Here is a 24737-nt window from a genome sequence, read left to right on the forward strand (position 1 = left end):
ATCAATGATTCTTTGCATCTATAAGTTAATAAGAGACACTCTGTTAATACATGAAATCTTGATAATAAACCCAAAGGAAAGGAGTAATAATTTCAGAACATTACTCATCAGTTGATTCAGATTCTGAATCAGAATCCTCCTGAATCTTCTTTCTTTTTTTGGACTCCATTCTTGAAGGCAAACAATCATTATTTAAAAACATACTAAAAGGGATAAAATACACCCAAATGAATGCACAAAATACACCCAACTTGATAAAGAAAATACACCCAACTTGATAAACAAAATACATCCAAGTATGTTACTTACTTTTTGACTTTTCGGGAGGGTTGTTTTCTTGTTGAATCCTCTGAGTCTTCTTCAGTCTCAGACTCAGAGGTAGAATGGTCATTTTTAGTTATTTCAGTCTCAGATGATGATGTTGAACTTGCCTTCCTTTTTTTTGTTTTTTTGGTTTCTTTTTTTTTTTTATCTTTTTTCTTTATTTCTTTCATTTTTTCCTTTGTTTCGGCCATCTTTACAATCCCCTGAAACATTAGAAATTTTAGTTAGCAACATTCAGGTAAATAAAATACACCCAAGATATTTTGTTCACTTACCATATGTTCCTCCATTTCTGCCCTCATTCTTTCGACCAACTGCTCTCTAGTCCAGTTGGCAATCCAGGGTTCTGGAGGTCTTTCTGCCCTCTTCTTGTCTTTATTTTTTGATTGATGAAAGTAAACTATCATCAGGGCAAACAGGCAGCCGTCAATTGCCTTTTTCTTTTTCAGATTGTAATTTGTTATGCCCTTGATGATAAAATTCAAAACATGTGCTCCCCAATTCTGCTCTGTTATTGTGTCCATCTTGAAAATTGGTGCCAGGTGCACATGTGAGATTTTGTTTATTGTTGTTGGTAACAGAAACGCCATCTGTATATAGAGGATGAAAATCCTCTTGAACATGAGGCGATCCTGTTCATTACCAACGCCAATAGTCATCATCTCATCTGTCAAATTTTTGAGGGTCTTACCCTGGAATCTTCTAAAAATTTGTTTGTCGTCTTCAGAAAGATCCTTATAATTGACTTTCTGAGGAAATAGATCTCCTACAAAAAGGAAAACAACATAGTATAAAAATCAGTTCAAATACACCCAAGCATCAATTGAAATACACCTGAATATGGCTCATATACACCTATGTTTGTAGCGAGTTACCTAATGCATTGATGCCAAGCGCAGCCCCTATTATTTTTTGTCTTACTTTAAACGAACCGTAGCCAGTTTCTAGTCTGTTTTCTCCTAATTTAAAGGAGTTAGCCAACTCCCTTAATATTTGGTGATGCACCTTTAGCGGCGGGATGTGCATCAGGCCACCAAATCCCAAATCTCTAACAATTGTTTTCTTCTCCTCGCTCATATTTCTGAATTTCTCACTCAACAAATGTCGCACACTTAAGGTCTTTGGTTTGCTGTAAACAAAGCAAAATTATAGTCAGATATATTTCTATTATATAAAACTGATTTGATCTAAGACATATATTTGTTCTTACATTTTTTCCAGCTTAGTTTCTGCCTGTCATTTTTTCTGAAATGAAAAATACATCCATAGATATCAGTCAGATATACCCATAGATATCAGTCAGATATCACTCAAACATGCATAAATTTACAAGGTCAAGAAACATTACAAGGTCAAGCAATATACACCCATGGACAAGCAAATATTAGAACAGTTGCAACTGTTGACTATATTACAGTATATTAGTTCAAAAATATACACCCAACAAATTATGCCATATACACCTACAAATTACTCCATATACACCCACCAAATTACGCAATATACTCCCAAACATCAGTTACGAGAAGAACTAGAACAAGAAGAACAGTAAAACCTAGAACAACTAAGAAGAATAGTAAAACCTAGAACCAAGAAGAATAGTAAAACCTAGAACAAGAAGAACATTAAAAACAATAAAATGAGAGCTAGAACAAGAAGAACAGTAAAACGTAGAAAAATGTAGAAGACCAGTAAAACCTAGTGATGAGATAACTTTTGCGTGGTCTGAAAATTTGCGGATAAATCCTCGTTGCAAGTATAGTTTCTAAACCTTCAAAAGTTCTTTCATACAAACGTTTGGTTGTCACAAGTAACAAACCCCTTTTTAAATTGATAACCGAGTATTTAAACCTCGGGTCGTCTTCTCAAGGAATTGCAGGGAGGTATGTTCTTATTATTGGTTATGTGTTTGTAAATTGGGGTTTTGAAGTTTGGGCAATGGGCACAGGTATATTTAAATGACAAGTAAAATAAATTAATAATAATAAAATCTCTTGGCAAGGTATGAAGAACTGGAAGTCCTATCTTGGTTATCCTTCTCAATTGTAATGAGAAACGGATTTTTCTCCCACTTTGTTAACCTCTAACTATGAAGGTAAGTTAAGTGGATGAATTGATTTTTATTCCTCATGTCCTAGTCTTTCCTTGGGAAAGGCTAGAGTTATTGGAACTCGAATTAATTCTTGAAGAATTTCAATTTTCAGTCAACAATGAGTTTGATAACTCAAGTGTCTCCAATGACTCAACCAAAGCCAAAAGGGAAAAATTTAAATTATTTATATAATAAATAAAAGAAAGCAATTATAATTCTAAAATACCTCAATTAGCACTAATAAAGATATCAAATGTAACATGGAAGAGTTCATAAATTAAATTAGAAAAAAAAATAAAAGGAACATTGAACCTATGATTGAGAAGCACTTCCAAAACTAAGAGAAATCCTAAATCCTAATCCTAAGAGAGAGGAGAGAACCTCTCTCTTTAAAAACTACATCTAAATCCTAATATTGTGAATATGAAAAGCTTTTTTTATGAATGGATGAATTCCTCCACTTTATAGCCTCTAATCTGTGTTTTCTGGGTCGAGAACTGGGTCAGAAACAACCCAGAATTCGCTGGTTGTGAATTCAAACATGCTGAATTTCCGTCACTGCGATGCATCTGCATGGAGCATGCGGTCGCGTTGCCTAGCGTCAGGGCAATGATGAGCGGATAATTTATACGCTTTTTGGCATTGTTTTTAGTATATTTTTAGTAGAATCTAGTTACTTTTAGGGATGTTTTTAATAAATTTTATGTTAAATTCACATTTCTGGACTTTACTATGAGTTTGTGTGTTTTTCTGTGATTTCAGGTATTTTCTGGCAGAAATTGAGGGACCTGAGCAAAAATCAGATTCAGAGGTTGAAGAAGGACTGCTGATGCTGTTGGATTCTGACCTCCCTGCACTCAAAATGGATTTTCTGGAGCTACCCAACTCAAAATGGCGCGCTTCCAATTGTGTTGGAAAGTAGACATCCAGGGCTTTCCAGCAATATATAATAGTCCATACTTTGTTCAAGTTTAGATGATGCAAACTGGTGTTCAACGCCAGCTCTCTGCCCAATTCTGGAGTTCAGCGCCAGAAATGGATCAAAAACCAGAGTTGAACGCCAGAAATGGATCCAAACCTGGCGTTCAACTCCACAAATGGCCTCTGCACGTGGAAAGTTAAAGCTCATCCCAAGTACACACCAAGTGGGCCCCGAAAGTGGATTTAGGCATCAATTAGTTATTTCTGTAAACCCTAGTGACTAGTTTATTATAAATAGGACCTTTTGCTATTGTATTAGACATCTTTGGACGCCTGGTTCTTACATCAGAGGGGCTGGCCATTCGGCCATGCCTGGACCTTTCACTTATGTATTTTTAACGGTAGAGTTTCTACACTCCATAGATTAAGGTGTGGAGCTCTGCTGTTCCTCAAAGATTAATGCAAAGTACTACTGTTTTCTATTCAATTCATCTTATTTCGCTTCTAAGATATTCATTCGCTCTTCAACCTCAATGTGATGAACGTGACAATCATCATCATTCCCTATGAACGCGTGCCTGACAACCACTTCCGTTCTACCTTCGACTGAATGAGTATCTCTTAGATCTCTTAACCAGAATCTTTGTGGCGTAAGCTAGAATGATGGCGGCATTCAAGAGAATCCGGAAGGTCTAAACCTTGTCTGTGGTATTCCGAGTAGGATTCAATGAATGAATAACTGTGACGAGCTCCAAACTCGTGATTGCTAGGCGTAGTGACAGACGCAAAAGGATAGTAAATCCTATTCCAGCAGGATCAAGAACCGACAGATGAATAGCCGTGCCGTGACAGGATGCGTTGACTATTTTCACTGAGAGGATAAGATGAAGCCATTGACAAGGGTGATGCCTCCAGACGATTAGCCGTGTCGTGACAGGGCATTTGGATCATTTTCCCGAGAGAAGACCGAAAGTAGCCATTGACAATGGTGATGTATCACATAAAGCCAGCCATGGAAAGGAGTAAGACTGATTGGATGAAGATAGCAAGAAAGCAGAGGTTCAGAGGAACGAAAGCATCTCTATTCACTTATCTGAAATTCTCACCAATGATTTACATAAGTATTTCTATCCTTTATTCTATGTTTATTTAATTATTATTCGAAAACACCATTATCAATTTATATCTGCCTGACTGAGATTTACAAGGTGACCATACCTTGCTTCATACCAACAATCTCCGTGGGATTCGACCCTTACTCACGTAAGGTATTACTTGGACGACCCAGTGCACTTGCTGGTTAGTTGTGCGAAGTTGTGAACCATGGTATTGGCATCATGTTTTTGGCGCCATTACCAGGGAAAGAAAGAGCAATGAATTTTACATAATCAAAGTGTAATCACAACTTCAGCGCACCAAGTTTTTGGCGCCGTTGCCGGGGATTGTTCGAGTTTGGACAACTGACGGTTCATCTTCTAGAGTTTCATGAAGCATGTTAAAGCCTGGCTGGCTGTAAAGCCATGTCTACTACGACTGTAGGGCATGTTAGGCGTGTCATGTCTGGATTACATACTAAAGCTTGGCTGGCTATTAAGCCATGCCTGACCCTTTGATTGGAGCTTTAGAGCATAAGATTCATGGAATTCATATTAAAGATTTTGAAATCCTTATTTTTGTTTTTCAAATAATTTTCGAAAAAATACAAAAAAAAATAGAAAATCATAAAAATCAAAAATATTTTCTGTGTTCTTGTTTGAGTCTTGAGTCATGTTATAAGTTTGGTGTCAATTGCATGTGCATCTTGCATTTTTCGAAAATTTTCATGCATTCATAGTGTTCTTCATGATCTTCAAGTTGTTCTTGGTAAGTCTTCTTGCTTGATCTTTACATTTGCATGTTTTGTGTCTTTTCTTGTTTTTCATATGCATTCTTGAATTCTTAGTGCCTAAGCATTAAAGAATTCTAAGTTTGGTGTCTTGCATATTTTCTTTGCATTAAAAATTTTTCAAAAATATGTTCTTGGTGTTCATCATGATCTTCATAGTGTTCTTGGTGTTCATCTTGACATTCATAACATTCTTGCATGCATCACATGTTTTGATCTAAAATTCTCATGCATTGCATCATTTTTCTTGTTTTTCTCTCTCATCATAAAAATTCAAAAATCAAAAAAATATATTTCCCTTTTTCTCTCTCATAAATTCGTAAATTAGATTTGACTTTTCAAAAATTTTTAAAATCTAGTTGTTTTTATGAGTCAAATCAAATTTTCAATTTAAAAATCTTATCTTTTCAAAATCTTTTTCAAAAATCAAATCTTTTTCATTTGTCCTAGTTATTTTAGAAAATTCCAAAAATTTTTCAAAAAAATCTTTTTTTTATTTTTATTACATAATTTTCGAAAATAACATCATCAATTAATGTTTTGATTCAAAAATTTCAAGTTTGTTACTTGCTTGTTAAGAAAGATTCAAACTTTGAGTTCTAGAATCATATCTTGTGATTCCTTGTGAATCAAGTCATTAATTGTGATTTTAAAAATCAAATCTTTTTCAAAACTAATTTCAATCATATCTTTTCAAAAATATCTTCTTACCTTATCTTTTTCAAAAATTGATTTCAAAATATCTTCTCTAACTTCCTAACTTCTTATCTTTTCAAAATTTGTTTCAACTAACTAACTAACTTTTTGTTTGTTTCTTATCTTTTTCAAAACCACCTAACTACTCTCTTTCTCACTCTAATTTTCGAAAATATCTCCCTCTTTTTCAAAATTTCTTTTTAATTAAACTAATTATTTTATTTATTTGAATTTTTGAAAAACTACTAACCTTTTTCAAAAACTATTTTCGAAAATCACTAACTCTTTGTTTTAGAAAAAAATGTTTTTCGAAAATTCTTCTCCCTCATCCCCTTCTATTTATTTATTCATCTACTAATACCTCTCTTCATCTCACATCACTGCTCCTATCCTTACCTTTGTGTTTGGATTCTTCATTCTTCTTCACCCCTATTCTTTTTCTTCTTCTACTAACAATAAAGAACCTCTTTACTGTGACATAGAGAATTCCTCTTCTTTTCTTTTTCTCTTCTCTTTCTTATGAGCAGGGACAGAGAAAAAGGCATTCTTGTTGAAGCTGATCCAGAACCTGAAAGGACTATGAAGAGAAAATTAAGAGAAGCTAAATTACAACAATCCAGAGACAACTTGATTGAAAATTTCGAACAAGTAAAGGAGATGGCAGCCGAACCCAACAACAATGCAAGGAGAATGCTTGGTGACTTTACTGCACCAAATTCCAATTTACATGGAAGAAGCATCTCCATTCCTGCCATTGGAGCAAACAACTTTGAGCTGAAACCTCAATTAGTTTCTCTGATGCAGCAGAACTGCAAGTTTCATGAACTTCCATCTGAAGATCCTTTTCAGTTCTTAACTGAATTTTTGCAGATATGTGATACTGTTAAGACTAATGGAGTAGATCCTGAAGTCTACAGGCTCATGCTTTTTCCTTTTGCTGTAAGAGACAGAGCTAGAATATGGTTGGACTCTCAACCCAAAGATAGCCTGAACTCTTGGGATAAGCTGGTCACGACTTTCTTAGCCAAGTTCTTTCCTCCTCAAAAGCTGAGCAAGCTTAGAGTGGATGTTCAAACCTTCAAACAAAAAGATGATGAATCCCTCTATGAAGCTTGGGAAAGATACAAACAGTTGACCAAAAAGTGTCCTTCTGACATGCTTTCAGAATGGACCATCCTGGATATATTCTATGATGGTTTATCTGAGTTATCAAAGATGTCATTGGATACTTCTGCAGGAGGATCCATTCACCTAAAGGAAACGCCTGCAGAAGCTCAAGAACTCATTGACATGGTTGCTAATAACCAGTTCATGTACACTTCTGAGAGGAATCCTGTGAGTAATGGGACGCCTATGAAGAAGGGAGTTCTTGAAATTGATACTCTGAATGCCATATTGGCTCAGAACAAAATATTGACTTAGCAAGTCAATATGATTTCTCAGAGTCTGAATGGAATGCAAGCTGCATCCAACAGTACTCAAGAGGCATCTTCTGAAGAAGAAGCTTATGATCCTGAGAACCCTGCAATAGCAGAGGTGAATTACTTAGGTGAACCTTATGGAAACACCTATAACTCATCATGGAGAAATCATCCAAATTTCTCATGGAAGGATCAAAAGCCTCAACAAGGCTTTAATAATGGTGGAAGAAACAGGTTTAACAATAATAAACCCTCTCCATCATCCACTCAGCAACAGACAGAGAATTCTGAGCAGAATCCATCTAGCTTAGCAAATCTAGTCTCTGATCTATCTAAGGCCACTGTGAGCTTCATGAATGAAACAAGGTCTTCCATTATAAATTTGGAAGCACAAGTAGGCCAGCTGAGTAAAAGGATCACTGAAATCCCTCCTAGCACTCTCCCAAGCAATACAGAAGAAAATCCAAAAGGAGAGTGCAAGGCCATTAACATAACCAAAATGGCCGAACCCAATAAGGGAGAGGAGGACGTGAATCCCAAGGAGGAAGACCTCCTGGGACGTCCAGTGATCAATTAGGAGCTTCCCTCTGAGGAACCAAAGGACTCTGAGGCTCATCTAGAGACCATAGAGATCCCATTAAACCTCCTTATGCCATTCATGAGCTCTGATGAGCATTCCTCTTCTGAAGAGAATGAGGATGTTACTGAAGAGCAAACAGCCAAGTTTCTTGGTGCAATCATGAAGCTGAATGCCAAATTATTTGGCATTGATACTTGGGAAGTTGAACCTCCCTTGTTCATCAATGAACTAAGTGATCTGGATCAACTGACATTGCCTCAGAAGAGACAGGATCCTGGAAAGTTCATAATACCTTGTACCATAGGCACCATGATCTTTAAGGCTCTGTGTGACCTTGGTTCAGGGATAAACCTCATGCCCCTCTTTGTAATAGAGAAACTGGGAATCTATGGGGTGCAAGCTGCTAAAATCTCATTAGAGATGGCAGACAATTCAAGAAAACATGCTTATGGACAAGTAGAGGACGTGTTAGTAAAGGTTGAAGGCCTTTACATCCCTGCTGATTTCATAGTCCTAGATACTGGAAAGGAAGAGGATGAATCCATCATCCTAGGAAGACCTTTTCTAGCCACAGCAAGAGCTGTGATTGATGTGGACAGAGGAGAATTGATCCTTCAATTAAATAAGGACAACCTTGTGTTTACAACTCAAGGATCTCTCTCTACATCCATGGAGAGGAAGCATAAAAAGCTTCTCTCAAAGCAGAGTCAAACAAAGCCCCCACAGTCAAACTCTAAGTTTGGTGTTGGGAGGCCACAACAAACTCTAAGTTTGGTGTTGAACTCCCATTTTCAAACTCTAAGTTTGGTGTTGGAGAGTCTCAACGATGCTCTGAACATCCGTGAGGCTCCATAAGAGCCCACTGTCAAGCTAGTGACATTAAAGAAGCGCTTGTTGGGAGGCAACCCAATGTTTATTTATCTAACTATATTTTTGTTTTTCATGTTTTCTTAGGTTCATGATCATGTGGAGTCACAAAATAAATATAAAAATTGGAAACGGAATCAAAAACAGCAGAAGAAAAATCACACCCTGGAGGAAGCACCTGCCTGGCGTTCAACGCCAGAACAGAGCATGGTTCTGGCGCTGAACGCCTAAAATGGGCAGCATCCTGGCGTTGAACGCCCAGAACAAGCATGGTTCTGGCGTTCAACGCCAGAAATGGCAACAAATGGGCGTTGAACGCCCAAAATGGGCACCAACCTGGCGCTGAACGCCCAGAGTTGTGTGCAAAGGCATTTTACAGGCCTAATTGGTGCAGGGATGCAAATCCTTGACACCTCAGGATCTGTGGACACCAAAGGATCATCTCAGGATCTGTGAATCCCACAGGATCCCCACCCACCTCACCCTCTCTCTCTCCATTCATGATCATCCCTTCTGTTCTCCATTCACCACTCACATCCATACACACATCCCTCCATCTCCTCCATATCTTCCTTTTCTTCTTCTATTCTTTCTTCTTTTGCTCGAGGGCGAGCAACATTCTAAGTTTGGTGTGGAAAAAGCATAGCTTTTTTGTTATTTCCATAACCATTGATGGCACCTAAGGCCAGAGAAACCTCTAGAAAGAGGAAAGGGAAAACAAAAGCTTCCATCAAGGGTCTATAGCTCAGTGGTAGAACATTTGACTGCAAATCAAGAGATCCCTGAGATACCTCAGGGGATACATTTTCTTCCACACAATTATTGGAAGCAACTAAGGGTGGAACATCAAGAGCACTCCATCATCCTTCATGAAATTAGAGAAAATCAAAAAGCAATAAGGGAGGAGCAACAAAGACAAGGAAGAGACATAGAAGAGCTCAATGACATCATTGGTTCCTCAAGAAGGAAACGCCACCATCACTAAGGTGGATTCATTCCTTTCTTACTTTCTCTGTTTTTCGTTTTCTATGTTATGTGCTTATCTATGTTTGTGTCTTCATTACATGATCATTAGTAGTTAGTAACTATGTCTTAAAGTTATGAATGTCCTATGAATCCATCACCTCTCTTAAATGAAAAAATGTTTTAATTCAAAAGAACAAGAAGTACATGAGTTTCGAATTTATCCTTGAACTTAGCTCAATTATATTGATGTGGTGACAATGCTTCTTGTTTTCTGAATGTATGCTTGAACAGTGCATATATCTTTTGAAGTTGTTGTTTAAGAATGTTAAATATGTTGGCTCTTGAAAGAATGATGACAAGGAGATATGTTATTTGATAATCTGAAAAATCATAAAAATGATTCTTGAAGAAAGAAAAAGCAGCAAAGAACAAAGCTTGCAGAAAAAAAAAAGAAAAAAATAGGCGAAAAAAATATATATAGAAAGAAAAAGCAAGCAGAAAAAGCCAAAAGCTCTTAAAACCAAGAGGCAAGAGCAAAAAGCCAATAACCCTTAAAACCAAAAGGCAAGGGTAAATAAAAAGGATCCCAAGGCTTTGAGCATCAGTGGATAGGAGGGCCTAAAGGAATAAAATCATGGTCTAAGCGGCTAAACCAAGCTGTCCCTAACCATGTGCTTGTGACGTGAAGGTGTCAAGTGAAAACTTGAGACTGAGCGGTTAAAGTCAAGGTCTAAAGCAAAAAAAGAGTGTGCTTAAGAACCCTGGACACCTCTAATTGGGGACTTTAGCAAAGCTGAGTCACAATCTAAAAAGGTTCACCCAATTATGTGTCTGTGGCATTTATGTATCCGGTGGTAATACTGGAAAACAAAGTGCTTAGGGCCACGGCCAAGACTCATAAAATAGCTGTGTTCAAGAATCATCATACTGAACTAGGAGAATCAATAACACTATCTGAACTCTGAGTTCCTATAGATGCCAATCATTCTGAACTTCAATGGATAAAGCAAGATGCCAAAACTATTCAAGAGGCAAAAAGCTACAAGTCCCGCTCATCTGATTGGAGCTATGTTTCATTGATAGTTTGGAATTTATAGTATATTCTATTCTTTTTATCCTATTTTGATTTTCAGTTGCTTGGGGACAAGCAACAATTTAAGTTTGGTGTTGTGATGAGCGGATAATTTATACGCTTTTTGGCATTGTTTTTAGTATATTTTTAGTAGAATCTAGTTACTTTTAGGGATGTTTTCAATAGATTTTATGTTAAATTCACATTTCTGGACTTTACTATGAGTTTGTGTGTTTTTCTATGATTTCAGGTATTTTCTGGCTGAAATTGAGGGACCTGAGCAAAAATCAGATTCAGAGATTGAAGAAGCACTGCTGATGCTGTTGGATTCTGACCTCCCTGCACTCAAAGTGGATTTTCTGGAGCTACCCAACTCAAAATGGCGCGCTTCCAATTGTGTTAAAAAGTAGACATCCAGGGCTTTCCAGCAATATATAATAGTCCATACTTTGCCCAAGTTTAGACGACGCAAACTGGCGTTCAATGCCAGCTCTCTGCCCAATTCTGGAGTTCAGCGCCAGAAATGGATCAAAAACCAGAGTTGAACGCCAGAAATGGATCCAAACCTGGCGTTCAACTCCACAAATGGCCTATGCACGTGGAAAGTTAAAGCTCAGCCCAAGTACACACCAAGTGGGCCCCGGAAGTGGATTTATGCATCAATTACTTATTTCTGTAAACCCTAGTGACTAGTTTATTATAAATAGGACCTTTTGCTATTGTATTAGACATCTTTGGACACCTGGTTCTTAGATGAGAGGGGCTGGCCATTCGGCCATGCCTGGACCTTTCACTTATGTATTTTTAACGGTAGAGTTTCTACACTCCATAGATTAAGGTGTGGAGCTCTGCTGTTCCTCAAAGATTAATGCAAAGTACTACTGTTTTTTATTCAATTCATCTTATTTCGCTTCTAAGATATTCATTCGCTCTTCAACCTCAATGTGATGAACGTGACAATCATCATCATTCCCTATGAACGCGTGCCTGACAACCACTTCCGTTCTACCTTCGACTGAATGAGTATCTCTTAGATCTCTTAACCAGAATCTTCGTGGCGTAAGCTAGAATGATGGCGGCATTCAAGAGAATCCAGAAGGTCTAAACCTTGTCTGTGGTATTCCGAGTAGGATTCAATGAATGAATGACTGTGACGAGCTCCAAACTCGCGATTGCTGGGCGTAGTGACAGACGCAAAAGGACAGTAAATCCTATTCCAGCAGGATCGAGAACCGACAGATGAATAGTCGTGCCGTGACAGGGTGCGTTGACCATTTTCACTGAGAGGATAAGATGAAGCCATTGACAAGGGTGATGCCTCCAGACGATTAGCCGTGCCGTGACAGGGCATTTGGATCATTTTCCCGAGAGAAGACCGAAAGTGGCCATTGACAATGGTGATGTATCACATAAAGCCAGCCATGGAAAGGAGTAAGACTGATTGGATGAAGATAGCAAGAAAGCAGAGGTTCAGAGGAACGAAAGCATCTCTATTCACTTATCTAAAATTCTCACCAATGATTTACATAAGTATTTCTATCCTTTATTCTATGTTTATTTAATTATTATTCGAAAACACCATTATCAATTTATATCTGCCTGACTGAGATTTACAAGGTGACCATAGCTTGCTTCATACCAACAATCTCCGTGGGATTCGACCCTTACTCACGTAAGCTATTACTTGGACGACCCAGTGCACTTGCTGGTTAGTTGTGCGAAGTTGTGAACCATGGTATTGGCATCATGTTTTTGGCGCCATTACCAGGGAAAGAAAGAGCAATGAATTTTACATAATCAAAGTGTAATCACAACTTCTGCGCACCAAGCAACTATGGCATATTATATATCACATCGAAGCCCAGACGTTAGCTTTCCAACGCAACTGGAACCGCGTTGTTTGGACCTCTTTAGCTCAAGTTATGGCCGTTTTAGTGCGAGAGGGTCAGGCTGACAGCTTTGCAGTTCCTTCAACTTCTTGTATTCCTTCCATTTTTGCATGCTTCCTTTCCATCCTCTGAGCCATTCTTGCCCTGTAATCTCTGAAATTACTTAACACACATATCAAGGCATCTAATGGTAATAAGAGAGGATTAATATTAGCAATTATAAGATCAAAGAAGCATGTTTCCAATCATAGTACAAATTCTGGGAAGGAATTGTAAAACATGCAAATAGTATGAATAAGTGGGTAAAGAGTTGATAAAAACCACTCAATTGAGCACAAGATAAACCATAAAATAGTGGTTTATCAACCTCCCTACACTTAAACACTAGCATGTCCTCATGCTAAGCTCAAGAAAAGCTATAAAAGAAGTGAAGAGGAATGATAGAATGTATGAAATGCAACCTATCTGTATGGATGCAACTACATGCAAAATGTTTCTACCTACTTGGTTAAAAGTAAATAAGCTCTTCAACACAAACATAAATCAGATTTCACTAATTCAAATCATATAATAAAAAGCAAGTAAACTTGTAAGAAGATAGTTCATGAAAGCAGGGAACATAGAATTAAGCATTGAATCCTTACTGGTAGTGTATATGTACTCTAATCACTCAAGTGTATAGGGTAATTCACTCTACTCTTCTCTAATCATGCTTTCTAAACTTTGTTCTTCATCTAACCAATCAACAAATATTTAATGTACCAATGCAAATATCATGAGGTCTTTTTCAAGGTTGTAATGGGGCTAAGGTAAGGGTAAAGGTATATATATGGCTAAGTGAGCTATAAATTGAATCTTTGACTAACCAAGATCTCACCTAACATACATACACTCTATATACTATTAAATTCATGCCTAACTACCCATAATTCCCACTTTTGTATGATTCCCATACTCATGTACCAAATTTTTGATATTTCTTTACTTTCATCACATGTGCATTGATCTTTTATTAACTTAGCATTGGGGTAATTTTGTCCCCTTATTTATTTACTTATTTATTGAATATTTTTGGATTTTTTCTCTTTTTTTTGTAGAGAAATAAACATAACTTATCAATGCACATGGATTTTCCATTATTTTTCTATTTTGGTTTTTTCATGAGTAGGTTCCCAAATTTCCAATATTCAAATAAATTAGAAACATGATACATTCTCTTATTAACCCATGTTCCCACAATTTTCCCACACTTAGTTGTTACACAATCCCTATCTTAAGCTAACCAAAGATTCAATTAGGATATTTAATTGTTTTTATACTTAAGGCTAGTGATGTGGTAAAATACAGAACAAATGGGATTAAAAGGCTCAAAGCGGCTGACAAGGGTGATTTAAAGGGTAGGCTTATTTGGGATAAGTGAGCTACAATAAAATAATGGCCTCAATCATATGCATGCATGTAAATACACTAAATATTGGACATATAGACTGAAACAAAGTAAAGATTGCAATCATAGAGAAGAGAACACACAAGAATAAAAATTTATGGTTAAATAATGTAACCATATAAATAAGCTCAAATCTCACAGGTTGTGTGTTCTTTAGCTCAAAAACCATGTTCCAAATACAACTTCCAAACAAGTTTTAACATAAAAATTTTTCAATTTAAATTAGTGAAATATTATAAAAATTTCTTGAAAAAGAAAATATTACTTCAACCAAGTAGTAACTAAATGCATAAAATCAAACAAACATGCAATTAAATATGCAAATGCAACAATGAATAAACAAAGAAAATAGAATATTGGTGTTGAAAAAATAACTAACCCTCGGAGATCGGTATCGATCTCCCCACAATTAAAGATTGCACCATCCTTGGTGCATGCTAAGATGTACAAGTGGACGGATCTCTCCAACTGATACTTTTTTCCAAGGATTGTGCTGAAGGACTTGTTTGTCTCCCCATGTAAACGTCTTCCGATTCTCTCCCTAGTGGCCATCCTGAAAGAAAAAGGGAAGAAAGGTAACCCAATAATAAAGATAAGAAAATAAATGAAGTATGGTTGGGTTAATGCCAAATGATAAGCGTCTCATTTACATGGAAGCTTCAACATGTACGTGAGAAAACAATATACGCACATGGCATACTAGTGGTGCAAAATTTGCAACAAAGGAGAGGAAAATGTGGGTAATGCAAGATAGTATAAGTTCATATCAATGCAAGAGAAGTACAAGTATCATAAAAGATTAGCATTGACTTAAATAATGTTACCCAATCAGAATAAAACAAGTCATAAGCACTAAGATAATACCAGAAAAGATATAACAGTTGAATAAGAACATTTGAACACCAATGGTAAAATAATAAATTTAAAAAAGAAAATAAAAATATACAAAATTAAAATGCAATGAATGAAAGTATGCAAATAAATAAAATAAAATAAAAGATAAGAAGAATGAGAAGGGAGAGAAATAAAGTAAGAAAGAAAGAAGAAAGAAGAAAAGATAGAAGAAATTAGGATTGGGGAAGAAAAGATAAGATAATTGGCTGATCTGGATAAGCTGTGCGGCGTAAGCGATGCGGACGCGTGGGGCACGCGGTCGCGCGACTTGCGCTTAAACTAATTGACGCGATCGCGTCGGTCACGCGGTCGCATGACCCGTTTTATGCCACTGGCGCGAGGGCAGCCTCGCACTCGCACAACTCTCTGTTCAAAATCATATTAGTGCCAAATTTTGGGTGACGCGATCGCGTGGGGCATGCGATTGCGTGAGTGGGCTTTTAGAAGGATATGACGCGGTCGCGTCGCTCACGCGGCCGCGTGGGAAGGATTATGCGCTCAGCACCAATCCAGCACCACTCTAGCACAACTTTCGGTCGTGCACCCTTGTTACGTCGAAATCCAGGTTACGCGGCCATGTGGGTGACGCGGACGCGTGGGAGGCATGTTTCTCATATGACGCAGACGCGTCAGCGACGCGGTCGCGTAGATCAATTTGTGCCATTAGCGCGCTTCCAGCCACGCTTTCGCGTGACTCTCTGTTCAACCTCATTTTCTTCCAAACGCACATACGACGCGGACACGTCAGCCACGCTGCCGCGTTGCGTGCGTGCTTTTTTTTTTTAATCTGAAAAAAATACAGAATGCAGTGTTAATATGAATGTGATGCAAAACTCTAGGTTCAATATAAAATAAAATAAAATTTGAAAACAAATAAAACTAAATAAAAATGAAAAAGGAACGATCATACCGTGGTGGGTTGTCTCCCACCTAGCACTTTTAGTTAAAGTCCTTAAGTTGGACATTTGGTGAGCTCCCTGTTATGGTGGCTTGTGCTTGAACTCATTCAGGAATCTCCACCAATGTTTGTAATTCCAATGGCCTCCGGGATCCCAAACAAGGCACGTAAAGCCCTTGAGCAGTTTTAAACAAGTTCTCAGGCTTCTAGTGTGCTGAATGTCAGAACAGACTCCAGGATCCCAAACCTTGCTTTTACACCCGTCTTTGTGTTGATCATGATTCCATCCGGGTAGCAAGCACTCTGAATTCTCACTGAAGCACCCAAAAAACTTCCTAGACCCATTCAATTGAGCTCTACACCTACCTTTGTGTTTAAACTTAAAGCTTCCAACCATAATGAACCTTGCAGGACAATTCTTACCACTGGTCATCTTCCTCTTACTCTTAATGCCACAAAGAGCTCTAAGTTGACCATCCGTCTCCAGTAGCCCATATTCAAGTGGGATTAGAAAGCTAAGGGATATAAATTTTATCCACTTGAATGTTGTGAAGGATGATGGCAACTTAGGGGGAGGGGTTTCTAATGAACTTGAAAGCTCCACTCCTTTGTGTTCTTCTTTGACAACTACCACCTCTTTGCAAACTTCTTTAATTTCAACCTCTTCCTCTTGGTAGCTTTCTTCCAATTCAATCTCTTCTTCATTACTTACCAAGGGCATAGGAGGTTGTGCTTCTTCTTCTTGAATCTCCATCTCTTGATCAACCTCTTCCAAGTCCTTAACCATGACACGCCTTGGAGGTTGTACACCCTCCTCAGCATCAATTTCAATCGCCTTGGAAGGAGGTTCTATAACCTGATTTTCCCATGGAGGTTTAGCATCTCCTAAGTCTTCAACCATTTCTTCCTCTGCAACTATTATGGCTTCCTCCACTTGTTTCAATACAAAGCCATGTTCCTCATTGTCCACCAAAGTTTCTAGTATCTCCTTCATGCTTTGCTCTTCTTTTGATTCTCCACATGTAGCCATGGGAGTTCTTTGAGTGCTCAGATATTGGGAAGCTATTATATTTATAAACTCGCCTAAGGCGGCCGCGAAATTTAGCACACTCTTATTCATCATTTCTTGCCTTTGAAGAATAACACGAAGTTTGTCATCCATTGGAGGTTGGGGTGAATATGAGGATTCATTGGTTAGGAGAAAGGGTTCATAATAGGAAGGTAGTTCATCTTGATAATGACATAGAGATGGTGAATATTGAGGTGGTGGTTCATAAGAGTAGTTGTGTTGGAAAGGTGGTGGTTCTGTGTATGGTTCATTTGGCTCATAAGGTGGTTGGTATGGTGGATACGGGTTAGGATCATATGAGGGTGATTGGCGAAAAAGGGCTTGTGAGTATGGTGGTCCAAAGTCATGTTGAGGAAAGGGTTCATAGGCATATGGTGGTGGTTGTTGATAGTCCATTGGAGGTGGTTATCGCCAAGAGGGTTGATCAAATCCTTGTGGCTCCTCCCATCTTTGATTGTTCCAACCTTGATGCCTGTTCTCATTGTAATTTCTTCTTCCTGCAACATAATTGTAACCAGACTCGTAGCGATGGGGGTGAGAACTCATGATAAATAAAAATTTAAAAAAAATGAAAAATAAAAACAAATTGAAATTAAAAGGTTATTGAAATTTAAATTTTTAAATTTGAAAATTAGATTTTGAAATTCGAAAATTAAATTTTTGAAATTTGAAATTTGAAATTCGAAATTTAAATATTGAAATTTGATTTTTGAAATAAGATAAGATAAGATTTTGAAAAAGATATGATTTTTTTTTGAAAAATTTTTTTTAATAAATAAATAAAAAAAACCAATAACCTCTTAATTTACGAAAAAGCAAAAATAAAAACAAAAATAAAAACAAATAAACAAGCAAAAAGTAAATATTTACAATAACCAATAATAAGGTACACGTTTGCAATTCCCCGGCAACGGCGCCATTTTGATGAGAGAACTTTTGCGTGGTCTGGAAATTTGCGGATAAATCCTCGTTGCAAGTATAGTTTCTAAACCTTCAAAAGTTCTTTCATACAAACGTTTGGTTGTCACAAGTAACAAACTCCTTTTTAAATTGATAACCGAGTATTTAAACCTCGGGTCGTCTTCTCAAGGAATTGCAGGGAGGTATGTTCTTATTTTTTGGTTATGAGTTTGTAAATTGGGCTTTTGAAGTTTGGGAATGGGGACAGGTATATTTAAATGACAAGTAAAATAAATTAATAATAATAAAATCTCTTGGCAAGGTATGAAGAACTGGAAGTCCTATCCTGGTTATCCTTATCAATTGTAATGAGAATTGGATTTTTCTCCCACTTTGTTAACCTCTAACTATGAAGGTAAGTTAAGTGGATGAATTAATTTTTATTCCTCAGGTCCTAGTCTTTCCTTGGGAAAGGCTAGAGTTATTGGAACTCGAATTAATTCTTGAAGAATTCCAATTTTCAGTCAACAATGAGTTTGATAACTCAAGTGTCTCCAATGACTCAACCAAAGCCAAAAGGAAAAAATTCAAATTATTTATATAATAAATAAAAGAAAGCAATTATAATTCTGAAATACCTCAATTAGCACTAATAAAGATATCAAATGTAACAAGGAAGAGTTCATAAATTAAATTAGAAAAATAAATAAAAGGAACATTGAACCTGGGATTGAGAAGCACTCCTAAAACTAAGAGAAATCCTAAATCCTAATCCTAAGAGAGAGGAGAGAACATCTCTCTCTAAAAACTACATTTAAATCCTAATATTGTGAATATGAAAAGCTTTTTTTATGAGTGGATGCATTCCTCCACTTTATAGCCTCTAATCTGTGTTTTCTGGGCCGAGAACTGGGTCAGAAACAACCCAAAATTTGCTGGTTGCGAATTCAAACATGCTGAATTTCCATCACTGCGACGCGTCCGCATGGAGCATGCGATCGCGTTGCCTAGCGCCAGGGCAACTATGGCATATTATATTTTAAATCGAAGCCCCGGACGTTAGCTTTCCAACGCAACTGGAACCGCGTCATTTGGACCTCTGTAGCTCAAGTTATGGCCATTTTAGTGCGAGAGGGTCAGGCTGACAGCTTTGCAGTTCCTTCAACTTCTTGTATTCCTTCCATTTTTGCATGCTTCCTTTCCATCCTCTGAGCCATTCTTGCCCTATAATCTCTGAAATCACTTAACACACATATCAAGGCATCTAATAGTAATAAGAGAGGATTAATATTAGCAATTACAAGATCAAGGAAGCATGTTTCCAATCATAGCACAAATTCTGGGAAGGAATTGTAAAACATGCAAATAGTATGAATAAGTGGGTAAAGAGTTGATAAAAACCACTCAATTGAGCACAAGATAAACCATAAAATAGTGGTTTATCACCTAGTTCTTCGATTTTGAAATGTGAAAAATCTACAAGAAGAGTAAAATAATAACGTACCTTGAGTAATATATCTTCGTTTTTTCTGGAGATTGTTGATGGAGAGTTCTATTTTGTGTTGATGGAGAGTTCTAATCTTCGCGACGAGTTCTATATCTTTCAGTTTTGAATGTTGCTCGAAAATGGACGGTTTGTGTTTTCTTCGAAGGGCTTAGAGAAGTGGAAGAGTGCGCTATTAAGGAGTGCTTTTTGCGAAGCGCAACCGTTTGAGTGGCGCGCGTGTAAATGACGCTCCATTCAAAGGGAGTGACTGCGCATGTGAATGAAGTCTGGGCTGGGAACTTGTAAAGCTTTTAGGGCTTTTTTGCTTGTATGTGTAGCATGGATAGATAAAACTACTCTTAAATAAATGAAAATGTGTAATTAATTAGTATATTTTAAAAATATAATATATTTAAAAAAAATAAATCCATTATCTTGTATCTTTTTTTTTGTGTACCACCTCTCCTTTATATTATCATCATTTCTTTTTCTTTTTTTTTTGGGACCTAAATTTTTTATTGTTCTTTAAATAAGAAGTAACATGGAATGTTTTTTGTCTAATTATTAGTTCATTACAAAGACCAAAAGATAAAAACAGTTCTTTATATTGCATTTTTCCTTTTATCATCAGTAATCTATCTCACTTACTACACTCAACATTTTTTTTAAATGTATGATCAATAGATTTCTTATCATGTATTATCTATTGAATAACCGATCAACTTTTTAACCATGCTTAGTGATGATCGGATAATTTATACGCTTTTTGGCATTATTTTTAGTATATTTTTAGTAGAATCTAGTTACTTTTAGGGATGTTTTAAATAGATTTTATGTTAAATTCATATTTCTGGACTTTACTATGAGTTTGTGTGTTTTTCTGTGATTTCAGGTATTTTCTGGCTGAAATTGAGGGACCTGAGCAAAAATCAGATTCAGAGGTTGAAGAAGGACTGCTGATGCTGTTGGATTCTGACCTCCCTGCACTCAAAGTGGATTTTCTGGAGCTACCAAACTCAAAATGGCGCGCTTCCAATTGTGTTGGAAAGTAGACATCTAGGGCTTTCCAGCAATATATAATAGTCCATACTTTGCCCAAGTTTAGACGACGCAAACTGGCGTTCAACGCCAGCTCTCTGCCCAATTCTGGAGTTCAGCGCCAGAAATGGATCAAAAACCAGAGTTGAACGCCAGAAATGGATCCAAACCTGGCGTTCAACTCCACAAATGGCCTCTGCACGTGGAAAGTTAAAGCTCAGCCCAAGTACACACCAAGTGGGCCCCGGAAGTGGATTTATGCATCAATTACTTATTTCTGTAAACCCTAGTGACTAGTTTATTATAAATAGGACCTTTTGCTATTGTATTAGACATCTTTGGACGCCTGGTTCTTAGATCAGAGGGGCTGGCCATTCGGCCATTCCTGGACCTTTCACTTATGTATTTTTAACATTAGAGTTTCTACACTCCATAGATTAAGGTGTGGAGCTCTGCTGTTCCTCAAAGATTAATGCAAAGTACTACTGTTTTCTATTCAATTCATCTTATTTCGCTTCTAAGATATTCATTCGCTCTTCAACCTGAATGTGATGAACGTGACAATCATCATCATTCCCTATGAACGCGTGCCTGACAACCACTTCCGTTCTACCTTCGACTGAATGAGTATCTCTTAGATCTCTTAACCAGAATCTTCATGGCGTAAGCTAGAATGATGGCGGCATTCAAGAGAATCCGGAAAGTCTAAACCTTGTCTGTGGTATTCCGAGTAGGATTCAATGAATGAATGACTGTGACGAGCTCCAAACTCACGATTGCTGGGTGTAGTGACAGACGCAAAAGGATAGTAAATCCTATTCCAGCAGGATCGAGAACCGACAGATGAATAGCCGTGCCGTGACAAGGTGCGTTGACCATTTTCACTGAGAGGATAAGATGAAGCCATTGACAAGGGTGATGCCTCCAGACGATTAGCCGTGCCGTGACAGGGCATTTGGATCATTTTCCCGAGAGAAGACCGAAAATAGCCATTGACAATGGTGATGTATCACATAAAGCCAGCCATGGAAAGGAGTAAGACTGATTGGATGAAGATAGCAAGAAAGCAGAGGTTCAGAGGAACGAAAGCTTCTCTATTCACTTATCTGAAATTCTCACCAATGATTTACATAAGTATTTCTATCCTTTATTCTATGTTTATTTAATTATTATTCGAAAACACCATTATCAATTTATATCTGCCTGACTGAGATTTACAAGGTGACCATAGCTTGCTTCATACCAACAATCTCCGTGGGATTCGACCCTTACTCACGTAAGGTATTACTTGGACGACCCAGTGCACTTGCTGGTTAGTTGTGCGAAGTTGTGAACCATGGTATTGGCATCATGTTTTTGGCGCCATTACCAGGGAAAGAAAGAGCAATGAATTTTACATAATCAAAGTGTAATCACAACTTCTGCGCACCAAGTTTTTGGCGCCGTTGCCGGGGATTGTTTGAGTTTTCGGCAAGCTTTTGGTCCGGTAACATCAGTGCCAAGTTTGGATCCGGCAACAACACCAAATTTTTGGCGCCGTTGCCGGGGATTGTTTGAGTTTGGACAACTAACGGTTCATCTTGTTGCTCAGATTAGGTAATTTTCTTTTTGTTTTATTTTCAAAAATTTTTCAAAAATCTTTCAAAAATTTTTCTTTTGTTTTCGAAAAAAAAATATTTTCAAAAATATTATTTTTCTTCAGAATTTTTAAGAATGAATTCTAGTGTTTCATGAAGCATGTTGAAGCCTATCTGGCTGTAAAGCCATACCCAAACTTCTTTGGGATTAGTCTTCAACTAATCACCTCAATGGAGTCATGCCCAATTCTTCTGGATAGGGCATGTTAGGCTTGTCATGTCTGAATTACACTCATATTTTTATTAAAGCTTGGCTGGCTATTAAGCCATGCCTGACCCTTTGATTGGAGCTTTAAGACTAACATGGCAAGATTCCTGGAATTCATATTAAAAATTTTGGAATCCTTATTTTTATTTTTCACAATAATTTTCAAAAAAAAAATTAAAAGAAAATACAAAAAAATTCATATAATCATAAAAATCAAAAATATTTTGTGTTTCTTGTTTGAGTCTTGAGTCATGTTATAAGTTTGGTGTCAATTGCATGTGCATCTTGCATTTTTTTTTTCGAAAATTCATGCATTCATAGTGTTCTTCATGATCTTCAAGTTGTTCTTGGTAAGTCTTCTTGTTTGATCTTTGCATTTGCATGTTTTGTGTCTTTTCTTGTTTTTCATATGCATTCTTGAATTCTTAGTGTCTAAGCATTAAAGAATTCTAAGTTTGGTGTCTTGCATGTTTTCCTTGCATTAAAAATTTTTCAAAAATATGTTCTTGGTGTTCATCTTGACATTCAAAGTGTTCTTGGTGTTCATCTTGACATTCATAGCATTCTTGCATGCATTCATTGTTTTAATCTAAAAATTTCATGCATTGCATCATTTTTCTTGTTTTTCTCTCTCATCATTAAAAAATTCAAAAATAAAAAAAATACCTTTCCCTTTTTCTCTCATCAAATTCGAAAATTTGGATTGACTTTTTCAAAAATTTTAAAATCAAGTTGTTTCTTATGAGTCAAATCAAATTTTCAATTTAAAAATCTTATCTTTTTCAAAATCTTTTTCAAAAATCAAAATCTTTTTCATTTTTATTAGTTATTTTTGAAAATTTCAAAAATATTTCTCAAAAGTCTTTTTCTTAATTTTACATCATATTTTCGAAAATAACAATAACAATTAATGTTTTGATTCAAAAATTTCAAGTTTGTTACTTGCTTGTTAAGAAAGGTTCAAACTTTGAGTTCTAGAATCATATCTTGTGATTTCTTGTGAATCAAGTCATTAATTGTAATTTTAAAAAAAAATCAAATCTTTTTCAAAAACTAATTTCAAACATATCTTTTCAAAATATCTTCTTATCATATCTTTTTCAAAAATTTGATTTCAAAATATCTTTTCTAACTTCCTAACTTCTTATCTTTTCAAAATTTGTTTCAACTAACTAACTAACTTTTTGTTTGTTTCTTATCTTTTTCAAAACTACCTAACTAACTCTCTCTCTCTAATTTTCGAAAATATCTCCCCCCTTTTTCAAAAATTTCTTTTTAATTAACTAATTAATTTTTTTATTTGAATTTTCGAAAAACTACTAACCTTTTTCAAAACTATTTTCGAAAATCACTAACTCTTTTTCAAAAATTATTTTCAAAAATCCTTCTCCCTCATCTCCTTCTATTTATTTATTCATCTACTAGCATCTCTCCCTCACCCACCAAAAATCCGAACCCTCTCTCTTTCTGAGTTCAGATTTTTCTCTTCTTCTTTTCTTCTACTAACAATAAGGAACCTCTTTACTGTGACATAGAGGATTCCTCTTCTTTTCTTTTTCTCTTCTCTTTCTTATGAGCAGGGACAGAGAAAAAGGCATTCTTGTTGAAGCTGATCCAGAACCTGAAAGGACTCTGAAGAGGAAACTAAGAGAAGCTAAATTACAACAATCCAGAGACAACTTGATTGAAAATTTCGAACAAGTAAAGGAGATGGCAGCCGAACCCAACAACAATGCAAGGAGAATACTTGGTGACTTTACTGCACCTAATTCCAATTTACATGGAAGAAGCATCTCCATTCCTGCCATTGGAGCTAACAACTTTGAGCTGAAACCTCAATTAGTTTCTCTGATGCAGCAGAACTGCAAGTTTCATGGACTTCCATCTGAAGATCCTTTTCAGTTCTTAACTGAATTTTTGCAGATATGTGATACTGTTAAGACTAATGGAGTAGATCCTGAAGTCTACAGGCTCATGCTTTTCCCGTTTGCTGTAAGAGATAGAGCTAGAATATGGTTGGACTCTCAACCTAAAGACAGCCTGAACTCTTGGGATAAGCTGGTCACGGCTTTCTTAGCCAAGTTCTTTCCTCCTCAAAAGCTGAGCAAGCTTAGAGTGGATGTTCAAACCTTAAAACAGAAAGAAGGTGAATCCCTCTATGAAGCCTGGGAGAGATACAAAGGACTGACCAAAAAGTGTCCTACTGACATGCTTTCAGAATGGACTATCCTGGATATATTCTATGATGGTTTATCTGAGCTATCAAAGATGTCATTGGATACCTCTGCAGGTGGATCCATTCACCTAAAGAAAACGACTGCAGAAGCTCAAGAACTCATTGACATGGTTGCTAATAACCAGTTCATGTACACTTCTGAGAGGAATCCTGTGAGTAATGGGACGCCTATGAAGAAGGGAGTTCTTGAAGTTGATACTCTGAATGCCAT

The 24737-nt window shown here is 36.8% G+C and overlaps 1 protein-coding gene and 2 non-coding genes across 3 annotated transcripts in view; all 3 read right to left on the bottom strand.

Moving 5' to 3' along the window:
• The window catches only part of LOC110266092 (uncharacterized), a 42868-nt gene that overhangs the window by 10430 nt on the left and 7701 nt on the right, over positions 1–24737 (bottom strand). Inside the window, exons 3-5 of the mRNA XM_088502873.1 lie at positions 1535–1557; positions 1200–1453; positions 742–1090 (exon numbers count right to left, since the gene is read on the bottom strand). Coding sequence (XP_088358999.1) covers positions 742–1090; positions 1200–1453; positions 1535–1557 — 626 coding nt within the window. The remainder of the gene's footprint in view (positions 1–741; positions 1091–1199; positions 1454–1534; positions 1558–24737) is intronic.
• LOC148577404 (small nucleolar RNA R71) lies at positions 6972–7079 on the bottom strand. The gene has a single exon (XR_015903180.1). It is a non-coding gene; the product is annotated as a small nucleolar RNA R71 (small nucleolar RNA).
• On the bottom strand, positions 24397–24504 carry LOC148577405 (small nucleolar RNA R71). The gene has a single exon (XR_015904676.1). It is a non-coding gene; the product is annotated as a small nucleolar RNA R71 (small nucleolar RNA).

Source organism: Arachis ipaensis, chromosome B1 (assembly GCF_059453495.1).
Source record: "Arachis ipaensis isolate K30076 ecotype BB chromosome B1, ASM5945349v1, whole genome shotgun sequence".
Classification (NCBI taxonomy): Eukaryota; Viridiplantae; Streptophyta; class Magnoliopsida; order Fabales; family Fabaceae; genus Arachis; species Arachis ipaensis.